The sequence below is a fragment of the Rhipicephalus sanguineus genome, chromosome 7 (genome assembly GCF_013339695.2).
Source record: "Rhipicephalus sanguineus isolate Rsan-2018 chromosome 7, BIME_Rsan_1.4, whole genome shotgun sequence".
Taxonomy (NCBI): Eukaryota; Metazoa; Arthropoda; class Arachnida; order Ixodida; family Ixodidae; genus Rhipicephalus; species Rhipicephalus sanguineus.
The window spans coordinates 143,374,866-143,388,279 of NC_051182.1; the positions used below are offsets into that span (position 1 = coordinate 143,374,866).

At 48.5% G+C, this 13,414-nt stretch overlaps 1 protein-coding gene across 2 annotated transcripts in view; it reads right to left on the reverse strand.

The window, feature by feature from the left end:
* The window catches only part of LOC119400124 (nucleosome-remodeling factor subunit BPTF), a 56,246-nt gene that overhangs the window by 13,203 nt on the left and 29,629 nt on the right, over positions 1-13,414 (reverse strand). For both annotated transcript variants that reach the window (XM_037667085.2, XM_037667084.2), the window contains 9 exons: positions 12,082-13,190; positions 8,118-8,226; positions 6,342-6,555; positions 5,869-6,007; positions 4,586-4,826; positions 3,578-3,998; positions 2,271-2,587; positions 1,621-1,789; positions 35-244 (listed from right to left, as the gene is read on the reverse strand). In XM_037667085.2, the coding sequence (XP_037523013.1) occupies positions 35-244; positions 1,621-1,789; positions 2,271-2,587; positions 3,578-3,998; positions 4,586-4,826; positions 5,869-6,007; positions 6,342-6,555; positions 8,118-8,226; positions 12,082-13,190 (2,929 nt within the window). The remainder of the gene's footprint in view (positions 1-34; positions 245-1,620; positions 1,790-2,270; positions 2,588-3,577; positions 3,999-4,585; positions 4,827-5,868; positions 6,008-6,341; positions 6,556-8,117; positions 8,227-12,081; positions 13,191-13,414) is intronic.

A 13,414-nucleotide genomic window follows, 5' to 3' on the forward strand; every position in this document is an offset into this window, starting at 1 on the left:
TAATAATAATAATAATAAAGAAATTGACACCCACCTTTGACCGGTGTCGTCGCCGCTGGTGCCAGCAACGCCTTCGTGCCCACCACCGGGGTCGCCGCTGCGGCACCCGCTGCCGAAGCCGGACTAGCCACTACAGTGGCCAACCCCGGTATGCTCACAGTCGCTGCCTGCAACCGTACGCCTGTGGTGGCCGGTGTTACGGTGCCTGCTGCCGCTTGCACCAGGGGCCTCATCGCCGGCAGAACTGCGGGTCGGTCGGAAAATGTCAACCTTCCACTGCTTGCAACTTCGATCATTCTTGTCGTTCGATAAACGGTTTAGCTTACGAACACTGCAAATGAAATGGCTGGTAGCAATTAAATGGGCTGTGCTCCAATTCTGGCCATAACTGTAGACAGACTACAATGATGGGCTGGAAAACGAGTACATGTCACCCTGTGGGAATTGAGGCTTGCCCGTCGCCATTGCGCGGGTTTTTTTTTGCCTATTTCTGCCATCCTCATGTCCGATCATGTCGCTCCCCTCCTCCGCCGTCCTACGGCGCTGGTGACGTTAAACCCCCTCACCCCGGCGCCGGATCTCGACGGTGGCGCCGCGTGCGGGTCTCGCGAGACGTTTTGCGCGGCGGGTGAGACTCTCTCTGGACCTCGTAAGGTGAGCACGTCTTTTCTTTCCCATCCGTCGGCTCCTTTGTTTGGGCTCGCTCGGACGGAGTTCGCTAACGGTGCCTTGCGCCAGCGGCGAGCGCTTACCTCACGTTGTCCTTTCCGAACGCTAGGCTGAAGAGCGGTGCGGTGCATTCGCGCGTGGTCTTACTACGCCGAAACTGTACCTATCGAAGCCAACGCGAGCGGAGTTTGCCCTTACTCGAGCGATCGGGCCCTGTGGTCGCAGATCGTAAGAGTACGCAGCATAGTCGCGAGGGAACGTTTCTCTCAGCGGCGTGTCGCCATGAGCCCTTTTGCCGCGGAGACGTGCTAGCGGCACCCTTTGTGTTGTACTTTCGCCCGTGGCGTGGTTAAGCCTGTTTTGCTTCTCCCGCCGCCTTTGGGAGCGGGCGTTGTACTGCGTTTTGTGGTGTTGCCGCAGGCAATAAAGTGTTGCGGATTTCGAGAGCAGTACTGTGTACTTGCCGCGCTACGCTCGGCGCCTTTGTTTGCGCTCGAACGTACGTGGGTAGTGGCGCGCTAGTTCATGCGAGGCGACGGCAGATGCGGCCCTGTGGCTCGCTAAGTCCGAACCCACGCTAGTGGCCATACTCCTGTGAGATACATGCACACTACAACCCACATCTGGAAGATGCGTGTGTGAAGAGACACCATCTCGCGTTTACAAGAGACAGATAGTCAAAGCACATAAAACCCTTCTTCTTCTAAACTAAAATAATAATAATAATAAATCACTAACTTTATGTATCGTACATTAGTCACACAAAGCGTCACTAAACCTTCCTGCGAGCAGATGACCACACCGGCAAGTTGTTAAGCCATACGGTTGCCAGCACTACAGCACATTACACAACCACTACAAATGGAAACAACTCATCCAATTCTAACGGTCACTTTTCTGGACAAACATTTCCAAACTCTAAGCTTGATAGAAAAAGTGCTAGGCGTTCACCTTTGACTTGTGTGCCCAGTATCTGCTGCGGCACTGTGGTGGTCAGCTGCGGCCGGATCTGGATGAGCTTTGGGGCCAGTGCTGCCTGGGTGGTGGTCACCACGGTGCCGGCGGCCGCCGCAGCCGAACTGGCGGGCAGCGCTGTCGACAGCACCACCGTGGGCTGCATCTGCATGTGGAGATTAATGCAACATTTTCAACACGAACGGTGAATATAGCATACTATTGGCATATGAACCCACATAGAAAGACAAGCAAAACCTCACAGTTTACAGTATGTGCACGGCCAACCACAGTCATTTTTTTGAGACTGAAAAAAGTTGACCTGTTGATACGTGTTCGACCTGTTGAAGGTGTTCGAAAATATTCTCTTCCAGATGACATAGTAGCACAACACATCGCTGTACTTTTAAACTCATCTAAATACAGTAGACTCCCAGTAAACGGAAATTCGTTAAACGGAACAACTTTCTCTGATATGATTGGTTTCATACTTGACTTTTGCACCCCTGTTCACCCCTCAGTAAACTAACTCCTGTTAAACGGAACAGATTTTCCTGGTCCCTTCAGGTTCCATTTAACGAGAGTCTACTGTAGTCGCTCGTTATACCTTCCATATCACAACAGTGCAACAGGCCTCAGCCACTTACCTTAATTTGCTGCGACGGCTGAGAGACGATTTGTACTGTGCCGGCCGGTGTAACGGAGACCGCCGTCTGAGGTGCCGCTGCCGGTGCGGCAACCACGGTGGGTGTCGCAGCCGCCACGGCAGTTGCCGCAGCCGTAGCCGTAGCTGCCGCCGTAGCTGGGGCGATGGAGACGGCTGGCCGAAGTGTGGTGATCTGGATGGTCTGCGGCTGGGACGTGTTGGCTGTGCCGGCCGTAGTCGTGGCGACCGCCGGTGCTGCTTGCACGGGTAAAGTGAGCAGCTGAAGACGGCCGTCGGGCAAACGGATGAGTTGTTGGCCTGCAAGAGATAATACGGCACGGTCAGGATGGCGTACAAACATTGCCACTGCTTGGCAGAGTAAAATCCTAACTATGTATATGTAGGAAATTCGTCGAGACTGTTGAAACAAGGACATCCGGCATTTTGACTGTACACGTAGCGTGTAGAGCAGATGATACGATTGATTTAATTATTAAGCATTTTGCTAAGTAATGAACAAGTATCTTTTTGCAAATAGTTCTGTTCTTCTGAAACGCCACAATCAACTCGCGCGTGTCAGTCGAGCTTTAGTGCTCTGACTGAAAGATGGACTGCTTTCATTGTTCCTGAGCACGAATTTGAATGATGGTCTTTGAACTGAAAGATGGTTTTTGTTCACTTTGCATGTTGCTTGCTGACGGAGTTTCCGACTCAACTGCTATTCTGTTGTTCTACAGTCCGACACAAGTTATAAAACGGTTTCAAAGTGAAAGAAATCATAGTTGGCGACAACAGTGCGCTTGGTGGTGATTAAATTGGAAAAATTTCCTGCAAAAAAAGGTCAGTGTATGACGAGTTCATTCTTGGGGTCAGCATATGTAAGCTTATGATATGATGATGATGACAATGAAAAAGTTTGGGGAATAAGAAGGAAAAAAAAAGTCGCACAGACCATTACGCATTTGCCTAAGACGACAAGAAGGCAAACTCCATCATCTTTTACCTCTTGGTCAATTGTGCTGATCCCTCCTAAAAGCTTTCTGCATCCAATGTGGTTTTGCACTGCCTCCGTGAACAGCCAACTTTTGAACAAACAACGATGTCATGCGGTGACGTCATCAAGTGATGCCACATCACAGTGATGTCAAAATTTTGGTGGCCTGTGACAAAATGATGACAGCATCATACGATGACAATGTTTTGTTTGCATCACCCGTGTTGACACCGCCACCGCCGGTCACTTTTTGCATTTGATAAGCCAGCTAAGGCTTTCTTTCGACTACAAAAGAAAGAAGCATCGCTACTTACCAGGCATGAGCCCCCGGACTTGAAGCTGACCGTTGGGACCCTGGATGATCTGAATCTGGGCCCGGACGGGGGCGGCCGTGCCCGTCGGATTCCCCACGGCGGGACGGATCACCGCGTTGGTGCCACCGGCAGTCGCGGGCACCACTCCCCTCACCGCAATCACGGCCGGCCGCGCCTGGCCCGCGACGGGGGCCCGCACGACAATCTGCTGCGGCCCACCCACCGTCGCCTTGGGCATCAGCGTCGGCGTGCCGGCGCTGATGGGGATCTTGGTGATGCCGTCTGCACTGTTGGTGGCGCCCACGGGTCGCGTCGTGAAGATGCGCCGCACCGCCCGGCCGGTGCCGGGGTTGCCCGGCGTGGCCACCAGACTCGTGAGTGTGGTGCCCTTGATCGGACTTCCGGAAGAGACCAAAGCCACCTGGATGTGACAAGGGATGCATGAGGCTCAGTAATCACCAAAGGCACTGAAGCTGCGACTAAATGGTTGTATCCCAGCAGAGCCGTACCCTGCTACAGTAAAGTTGCAAGCGCGAAAATAACTTTGTTATACCACATATGCAGCACATTTTCATTAATTACATGCTGAATTTGGTGGAAAGCAGTTGAAATTGTTTTTGTTTCATCCAACAGTTGATCATGTCAATGCCAGACAAGCCAACTCTTGTGTATCTTGAGGCAAGCAAATGAGATCCCTGCACTGGGTCCCAGGACTTGGATCTTGTACCCATGCTATGAACGGAAGAAAATTTTCACTTCTCGTCATTGATCGAGAGCTCACGCGTATGTCCCCCGTTTGTGACATAAGCATGAGCCTCAACCTAGGAAAGCCAAGTATTGAAGACAGTGAGTTGAACATTTGGGCTCGGCTGCGTGGGATGCTAAGGTTTATAGAACGGCTACAAGATCCCAACCCAGGTAAAGCTGAGTAGCGAAGGCAGCGAGTAGAACATTCGAGCTTGGCTGCGTCGGACGCTAATTTAACGACGAAGGAAACCCCCACCCCACCTTGGTGAGTGCCTGGCTGGCGGCGGCCTGCGGGGTGGACACGGTCACCGTGATGGTCTTGGTGCCAGGCACGCTGACCTTGGTGGTGCCCCCGGCCGTGCCTTCCTGCAGCCGCTTCTGCTGCATGGCCAGCCTCTGCTGCTTCAGCTGGGCCTCCATCTGGGCTCGGATCTTGTCGGCGCTCTGCTGGGCGTGCACCTGGGCCAGCTTCTCGCGCACCGCCAGTTGCTGCTTCTCGATCCTGCCGCAACAAAGAGAAAGAGGCAAGATAGTAAACGCTGTTATCTGTACCTTTAATGCCATTATTACTCATTATCACACACAAGCTGTAAATCCACGTAAGGCACAAGTTCAGGGAAGATGGAAGATGAAAGCGATAAAAAATTGTTGAATGCGGGGTGTCGCTGACGACGTTTCGACAAGTGGTCTTGTCTTCTTCAAGGCAGCAAGTTGCTTGTCTTCTTCAAGGTACTGCCGTGAAGAAGACACGATCACTTGTCGAAACATTGGCTCTAGACACACTCCGTGCCCAAGGATTTTTGATCACTAGCGGTAAGTCCATTTGTTACACGTGTCAACTGCTTCAAGTATTCTTCGTTACTTAGAACCACGATGCAATGAAATGAGCTGCCCGATGAAATTGAGGTGCAGAATTCGTTATCACATTTCACAACATACCTTTGGGGAAAAAGCTGTGGCAGAGACTGTGTTATCACTGTTTAACTGTACAATTTCAAAATCACTGGAATACTGTTGCTTGCCTTTTCGTTTCGTTTTTCAAGTGCATCAGTGAAGGAACTTGTCAAGTGAGAAAATGTGCAAAAAGAAAATGCGCGTGGCGTCGCAAGTTACCGCACGAATCAGCATGACGCCATAGATTTTGAAGACTTCTACAAGGGCCTACATTGTTCCTGATTAGTAAAAATGAAGTAGATTGTCCCATGAGGGGGACAGAGACTCAACGCCAATGTTGCCAATGTCCCTCATATAATTCTAATCTTTGCTGCGTACTTACAAAAGTACCACAGTGCTAAGATCTTGTAAAGGCCACCTTCATTTTCAAAAACAGTAAAAAGAACTATTACTTCACACGTATTGCAGTAGGATCTCTGTAAACGGGCACTTGAAACAATGAAGCACCTGTGGAAATAACTAGCTGAAATAACTAAGGTTGAAATAAATACACTGACATGACCCCGAGTGAAATGAACACCTGCAGCGCTTTAAACTGTACCAGCCCTCAAAGAGACAGAGGACTTGATGCACAACAAATGTCAGCTTACTTTTCTCCGAACTGCCGGATTTCCCAGAGTTCAAGGTCCTCCTCGGGCACCCACACTTCAGTCACCGTCGGTCCCTTGTGTTGGGGAGATTCTGGTCTTCTCCGCTCCCGTAGTCCCGTTCGCTGAGGCGTCACTTTCTCTACATGACACACACACACACAAAAAAAAAAAAAAAAAAATGAAAAGGTGAGATTCGTCACCTTGCAGTTAAACCTACCTGCTTGTTGGGGCACTGAGTAGCAAGAGCTTTAGATTTACACAGCGTAAAGGTAACAAAAAATGCAGCCATCATCACATTACGCTTCAGAAAATTTTTCGAAGAAACAAGCAAGGTGGTTGGTATGTGGATGTTGGCATGCGCCGTCAGCTGCCACCCATTCAATGCTCAACGAAACCAAACAGCCAAATGGCTACCTTGAGTTCCTTACCATACTTGCACAAGACACCCGAGATCATGAAACTCATTGACCCACCTCTCGGTTTAGATGGCAGGTCAATGGGCACCGTGATGCGCCGAACGAGGTACTCAGAGCGCAGGCCGAAGGGCCCCACGTCCTTGCGCTTGAGAAGCTCAGTAGTTTGCACGTCACTCTCGGTTGTCATCGTGTTGGTGCCGCCCGGCGGTGGCTTGGCCTGCAGGTCATCCCAGCGCATGCTTGCCCATAGCACGCGCAACTGCAGTGCCACCTGTTAAAAGGCATTCCATTAAATCCATTGTTCGGGTTTACGTCCCAAAACCACGATATGATTACGAGACGCCATAGTGTAGGTCTCTAGAAATTGTGACCGCCTTGGTTTCTTTAATGTGCACATAAATGTAAGCATACGGGCCTTCAGCATTTTGACTCCATTGAAATGTGGCCATGGTGGCCAGCAATCGATCCCGTGACCTTCGGGTCAGCAGATGAGCACAATAACCACCAGACCATCGTGGCGGTTTGAAAGGCATTTCATGGCAGGAGGGCAGACACATTGTGTCATTCATTTCGAGTTGCGATAAGTCACTCCTGAGCCGATGTCTTAGCGCAAGTCCTGTGCAACTGCACAAACCTAACAAGACATCCCTATTGAACCATTCCGCATACCACTGTAATCAATCCATGTGATTACCGTATAAAATTACGGAATACATGCATAGTAAGTGTATATGACTTCCGTATAAAATTATGGAATACAGGCACAGTAAGTGCATATGACTTCCGTATAGAATTACGGAATATATGCATAGCAAGTCCATATGATTTCCATATAAGTTACGGAACATATGTGGAGTCCATACGAATGCCGTCAAATTTCCGTAACAATCTTATGGACAACAGAAGGAATTATTGGAATATATACGGAACGCTTCAACAGGGATATACGCATGCAAGTTCGTCAATATGAATGTACAGCAGCATTTCAATATTAGCGGGACACAAGAATGTTTCGAGTTGACTAGTTGTTTGATATAATAGGGTCTGTCCCAACCAGTTTGTATGAAGGGCGCCGTAGTACAGGGTTCCACTTCAGTCTAAGAACGCGTCATCACCATCTGCCTAGAAAGCAACGTGGCTGCAATTGCCAGGAACTGAACCCACGACCTTGTTTTTCGTAGCAAAATTGCACAATTTTAGCTGTTTAGATACTGTGGAAGATTACATTACCTAACCTTGAACCGATTTTATGTGAAGCTCAACAGAGAATAGGGCACAAGAGCAAAACTGCAAAAGGAAAAGTGCTGTGTAACACGACATCCATTTGATTAAGAAACACAAACTACACCTGGCAACAACTTTCTGTGGCAGCACAGCAAAAGCTACATGGGCGAAGCTTCTGCACATGTGTTACTACGCCAAGTAGTCCGTTTGCAGGCAATTGTTTACGGGCACAGGAAAACATGAAATTGACACCAGAAGGCCAGAAAACTAGAAACAGCAAAAAACAAATCCTTCACAGGATAAGCTTTCTTACTTACAATGCAAAAAGTCTTGAACATAACACCTACTTCTTTTCTTTTTATGTTTTCTTGTATGCTATGTAGTTTACAAAAGTTAACGTTCGCGGACTACATGCAGCAGCGCAGCAAGAAAGTGTGCGCTTCAGTTCCACAGCCTTCACTGTGCCGCCACAGAAAGTTGTCGCCAGGTATAGGCTGATCAGTAATACATATATTGAAGCCTCTCATTTGCTAAACACTCAAAACAAAATGCACCGTGCATAAGCAAGACACAAACAAACAACAAAAAAAAATGCCATCCAGCACGCACCTGGTGGATGGTGGTGAGCATCTGATTCCGGTACCGCCAGGCAGTCTTGAAGCAAGGCCTCGGGCTAACACCGTAGGGCCAGCTTTGTGGGTTCACCTTGGCTGTGTAGCTGAAACCAGCATGGCCATTAAAACCGCAGTTAAAACCATGGTCATCATAGGGTGAATGCACTTGGCAAAGCACCACCCACTCGCACGCTTATTATGAGACAAAAGATCAGGGAAAGATGGGGAGTGGAAGTGGTGAGAAGTTGTTGAACAAAAAATGCAATCGGTGCCAACGTTTCAATATGGGGACTTGTCTATTGCTAACCTGACGATGGCAAGGCTCATTGGAAAGTTGGAACATTGGCTCCAACAGCTTTCCTTGATTGACTACAACTCGTCACTTTGTTATACAAAAGCTCAATGCAAGTACCACTACCGAGTGTTTTGTCAGTGTCTTATTCGTTCCCTGCTGTCTTAGCACAAATTATTTCCCATACACTCTCCCATTCAAGTCCACTTCTTTTCACTTCAGCTCCGACCAAATCTTGAACATTGAGTTTTACACAGTGCACCCCTAATACAGTCAAATCTCGTTAAGCGAACCTCAAATTAAAGATTTTTTCCGATTAACGACTATTTCGAAAATCCCCCTCCAAATGCCCATTAGTTTAATGCAAAAATATTTCACTACTACGAATTTCAGAATACTGAATGTTTCAGAATGACGTATCAAATTTTATCGCCCTTGTATCTGCGCAATACTTCAAAATAACGAACAGCGAATTTAAAAAGTTACTCGCGGCAGTAGAAACAATGCCCAGCTCCGTATGTGCAACTATCATCATCATCAGAACGCCCGCGTTTCTCTATGCACCTGCCTAATTAAATGTGCGACAGCCCTATCACCATCACCATCGCCTGTACAGACTTGTTTTCCGCATCCGGCTTCGCCTCGTTGCGTCGCCGCCCTTGTTTCGTCAGGCAGCTCTGTCTGCATGTTCGTTACACGGCTGTTTTCACACCTTTAGCTTGGTGGTTGTACGTTCACGATGAGCTCCAGAAGCAGCCCGAAAGGAATGCGGTGACAGTGAAAAATGCGACACGAGTGACCTGTGGGATGAAGTCGCCGAAGATTACCCATGCATGCTTCACTAACATTTGCACACTAGGCCCAGTGTGACGGCGAAGCATGCACCGCGGCTGATCGAACGACCGATAACATCCATACCATCTGTCGTGATAAGGAAACGGCAACGAGGATGACGAGAGCAAAGACAACGTTGAAACAGCGGGTGCGAACCAACTCGAAGAATCGGTATTAACGCCGATGCTTCGAAGTGCATAAGAAAGATGCACACTCTGAAGAGTTTGTCTTGCAGCAGTTGAGCTGCAACCATCAAGCAAAGATCACGCTCTTCCTCAAATAAACGTGCACTCGTTCCCTAATATCTTGTGTTTCTTTTCTGGTGCTTATCAGAGAATAACGCGATCGTGGATGTATACCCAGCACAGGTAGGTGACTAATTTGGTTGCACTTATGATTTTTTCACGAATTCACTATAACGACTTTTCAAAATCTCTTGAATTCATTGTATCGAGAGTTGACTGTAGTATGCATGTCTGTAAAACAAACTTACATTTTACCCAAATGTTACGACAATTTACCGACTACCGCTCATCCTGCTTGTGCATTGACCTGCATTCCTAACAGTACTAGACTACATTTACATTGCGAACCCATGAAAGTTACACGAACATTCAGTAGTCCAAATGCATCACTCCACAAATTTTGTGCACAACATCAGAAGTACATGGTCAGGAGTGTTCACACAAGCCAGTGACATGGGACACTGCCACAACGGGCCGGAAGCAGAAAATCCTACAATCGAAATGACCTAGACAGGACTTACTAACAGCCACGTAACACATTTCAATAATATCTGGGGTTTAACGTCCCAAAACCACGACATGATTATGAGAGACGCCGTAGTGGAGGGCTCCGGAAATTTCGACCACCTGGGGTTCTTTAACGTGCACCTAAATCTAAGTACACGGGCCTCAAACATTTTCGCCTCCATCGAAAATGCAGCCGCCGCGGCCGGGATTCGATCCCGCGACCTTCGGGTCAGCAGTCGAGCGCCATAACCACTAGACCACCGTGGCGGGGCACGTAACACATTTCAATCATTTCTTTAGATTAAACACTTTCTGAAAGTTGGTACTGAGCCAACATAAAGAACAAAGGCGAATAACTGCTGCTAAAAAAACCACCACAGTGCGTGAACGCAGCAAATTTGAGAACTCTTGCAAGCATTGCTTGCAATGTATAAAATAGAGCTTATGTGTTCAGGTGCCACAATACAGCTTCTGTACCAAGGCCAAGTTACGTGAATGATACATTTGGCTGGTTCCATTTGCGTTCAATTGAGACTGAGCTCATACCAAAATTTTGCCTCACACAATCCAATATCTATTACAGTGTTAATACTTTCTTGCCGGGAACAAGGCGTAACTACTCACCAAACGGTAGTACGCATTAACCACCAAGTGCAAATTTGCATCTTCTGACGTGCGCCATCGCCACCAACAAAGAAATACAGAGCCACAGCAGCAAATATTGCCCAAAGTACCCACCACAAAGCCTTTTCTTTCTTTTTGCCGAAGTGCAGGAAAGATTCTGGCACTCTCGCACAACCGTCGGATATGCACAAAATAAATGCAGAGCACACATTTCTAACGCTTGACTGCTCTATGCAACTGACACATCATCAGTGCAAGAAGTCGGACAGCACAAAGGATGCAACCAAGAACGGACAGTATCGACTTTCCTCGATACACAAGTATGTGTCTGTACCGCAATCTGCTACTAAGCGAAAACTGACACAGTTTCGTTGAAACGTGGTACAGCCGCGTGGAGCCAATCGTCCACGCAGACGATAGCCCAGCTCTCATTCTTTTTGCTACTACATGCCAATGCAAGAACAGAAGACAAACTACGGATGCTTTTTCTAGATGGGGAGTTTGCTTCTCCATGCCACACTTCACTGTCGCCAATGACACTGTTTGCTTATTCAAATATGCACAAAATAAATGCAGAGCACACATTTCTAACGCTTGACTGCTCTATGCAACTGACACATCATCAGTGCAAGAAGTCGGACAGCACAAAGGATGCAACCAAGAAATGACAAGTGACAGATGGCAGCTGTGAATTGTCAGCCAAGTGCTTATAGCTAAGAGCAGTAATGTGGGCAGACTGCTGGGTGCCCTTGAAACAGCAACTCCATGACACCCCCCCTCCTAAAAAAAATAGGTCTTTTCCATTTATTAAAAGTAATGTTCTCAGGTAAAAGAGGCTTACATAATGCCTTTAATTTCTTATAAATTTGTTATATAGTTTACAACAAACTTGACTACAACAACAGCTTTACATAGAAAAAGCAGCTTTGCGACTTAAGTCATGAAGCTGGTAAACTGAGGAATGAGCAACGGACACAAAACGATCACTTTTGAGCCACAGCAACTATGTGCAAACTCGGTTCCACAGAAACTCAAAACTGGCCAATGCAAATGCCACGTTACACTAAAACCTCGTTCACACGTTTCTGAAAAAAAAAAGTACTACCCGAGAAAACACAGAATCCGAATGTACCAAAATATTGCGCTGTTTTACTTGATAACAATATCATGAACGATGGAATCAGAAAATCGTACCAAATGGGAATGTATCAACGAGGTTCTACTTGCTTTCTATTGCATAGAGATTGCAATTAATTTGTAAGATTAGAGGACGACCGTTCACATAACATTAAGTGCGCATTGTAAATGCTGCTGTTTGTAGCGTCTGTGAGCTGTTCGGATCCTGCAATCTAAGACTTCTTAATTTCGATCAACTGTGACCATCCTGCTAGACCCAAACACGTTAAGGTCGACTTTGCTAGAAAGAAAAAGAAAAGAAGGAGCCCCGAAACCCTCACCTGAATCCCGTGGCTTCACGAAGGGAGCCCCTGCGGGACATCTTGCGCAGCTCGTGCTGGGGCAGAACCATGATGCTGCGCTGCTTGCTGACAAAGGTCTGGAAGCGGCAGAACGGCGGCAGCGTGCCCTTGTTCTTCTTCACCTTCTTGGTCACCTTGGTGATCTTGCCCAGGTACACCTTGTTGCTCGTCGTCGTCACCGTGGTGCTCGTCGACTTGCCCTCGGCCACGGCCGTCGTCGTAGACATCTTGGACGTCGTCGCCGCCGCCGCCACAGCCGCGCCTGCCACCTTCGTCACGGCCGAACTGCCCGCGGAAGACGCGACGATCGTTGCAGACACCATCGCCTTCGCGACTGTCGCGGCTGTCGTCGTCGTCATGGTAGAAGACTCGGTTTTCTGGCATTGCTCCTTTGGTTCACTCTTAAGGACGACAACATGCCTCTGTTGGTTGACCTGTGTCGACGGCGCCGGAGCTACCATTTCGGAAGGAACCGCGGATGGCAATGAAGGAGCCGAAACCTTCTTGTCGATGTTGTTGCTTACAGGAGCCAGTGCCTTCTCGCTGACATCCGCGGGCTGCGCAACTTCGTTCTCCTTGACAGCGGGCAACATTTGAGTGTCCTTGAGAGCGGCTGTTGCTGATGGCTCCTCCTTTACGGATATGGGCAGTTCGTTTGCAGTGGGGCCAGACGTGCTGTCATTAACGGAGGCGGGTTTCTCTTCTGCCACACTGGACACCTCTTCCTCCGCGCAAACGGACACCTCCTCTTCCATGGAAACGGGCGGGTCGGCTTCTCCGCAGGTGGCCACCTCCTCTTCAACGGAAGCAGACACGTCGTCGCTGCAGACGACCTCCTCGGCCGCGGCGGGCTCAGTGAGCACAGTCTCCTCCGCGGCAGTTGGGAGCTCGGACTCATCCGTTTCGACCACCTCCTCGGCCGCGACTGTGGTCATCTCGACGTCGTTGCACGGCTCTGGGACATCAGGCACCACTTCCTCGGGCTCGCGCTTCACCACAGTGGTGGTCGTGCTGGTGGTCGTGACGGTGGTCCGGGACACGGTGGTCGTGGTAGTGGTGGTCGTCTGCTCGACAACAGTCTGCTTCACCTGCAGAAAATATTTCATTGTGGGGGTTTGTTCATGCCAAAAGCAAGCGCAAACCAAGCCTCCGGATTAACTTTGACCAGCTGGGTTCTTTAGCATAATTTTAATTAAAAGTACCTCATTAGTGTTATCCCCATAAGTGTACCAACTACTAGGTTCTCATCTTCCTTTTGTCGCTATGTTCTAACACTTGTATAATGCGTTTCATTCACGATCATTATTTAGGC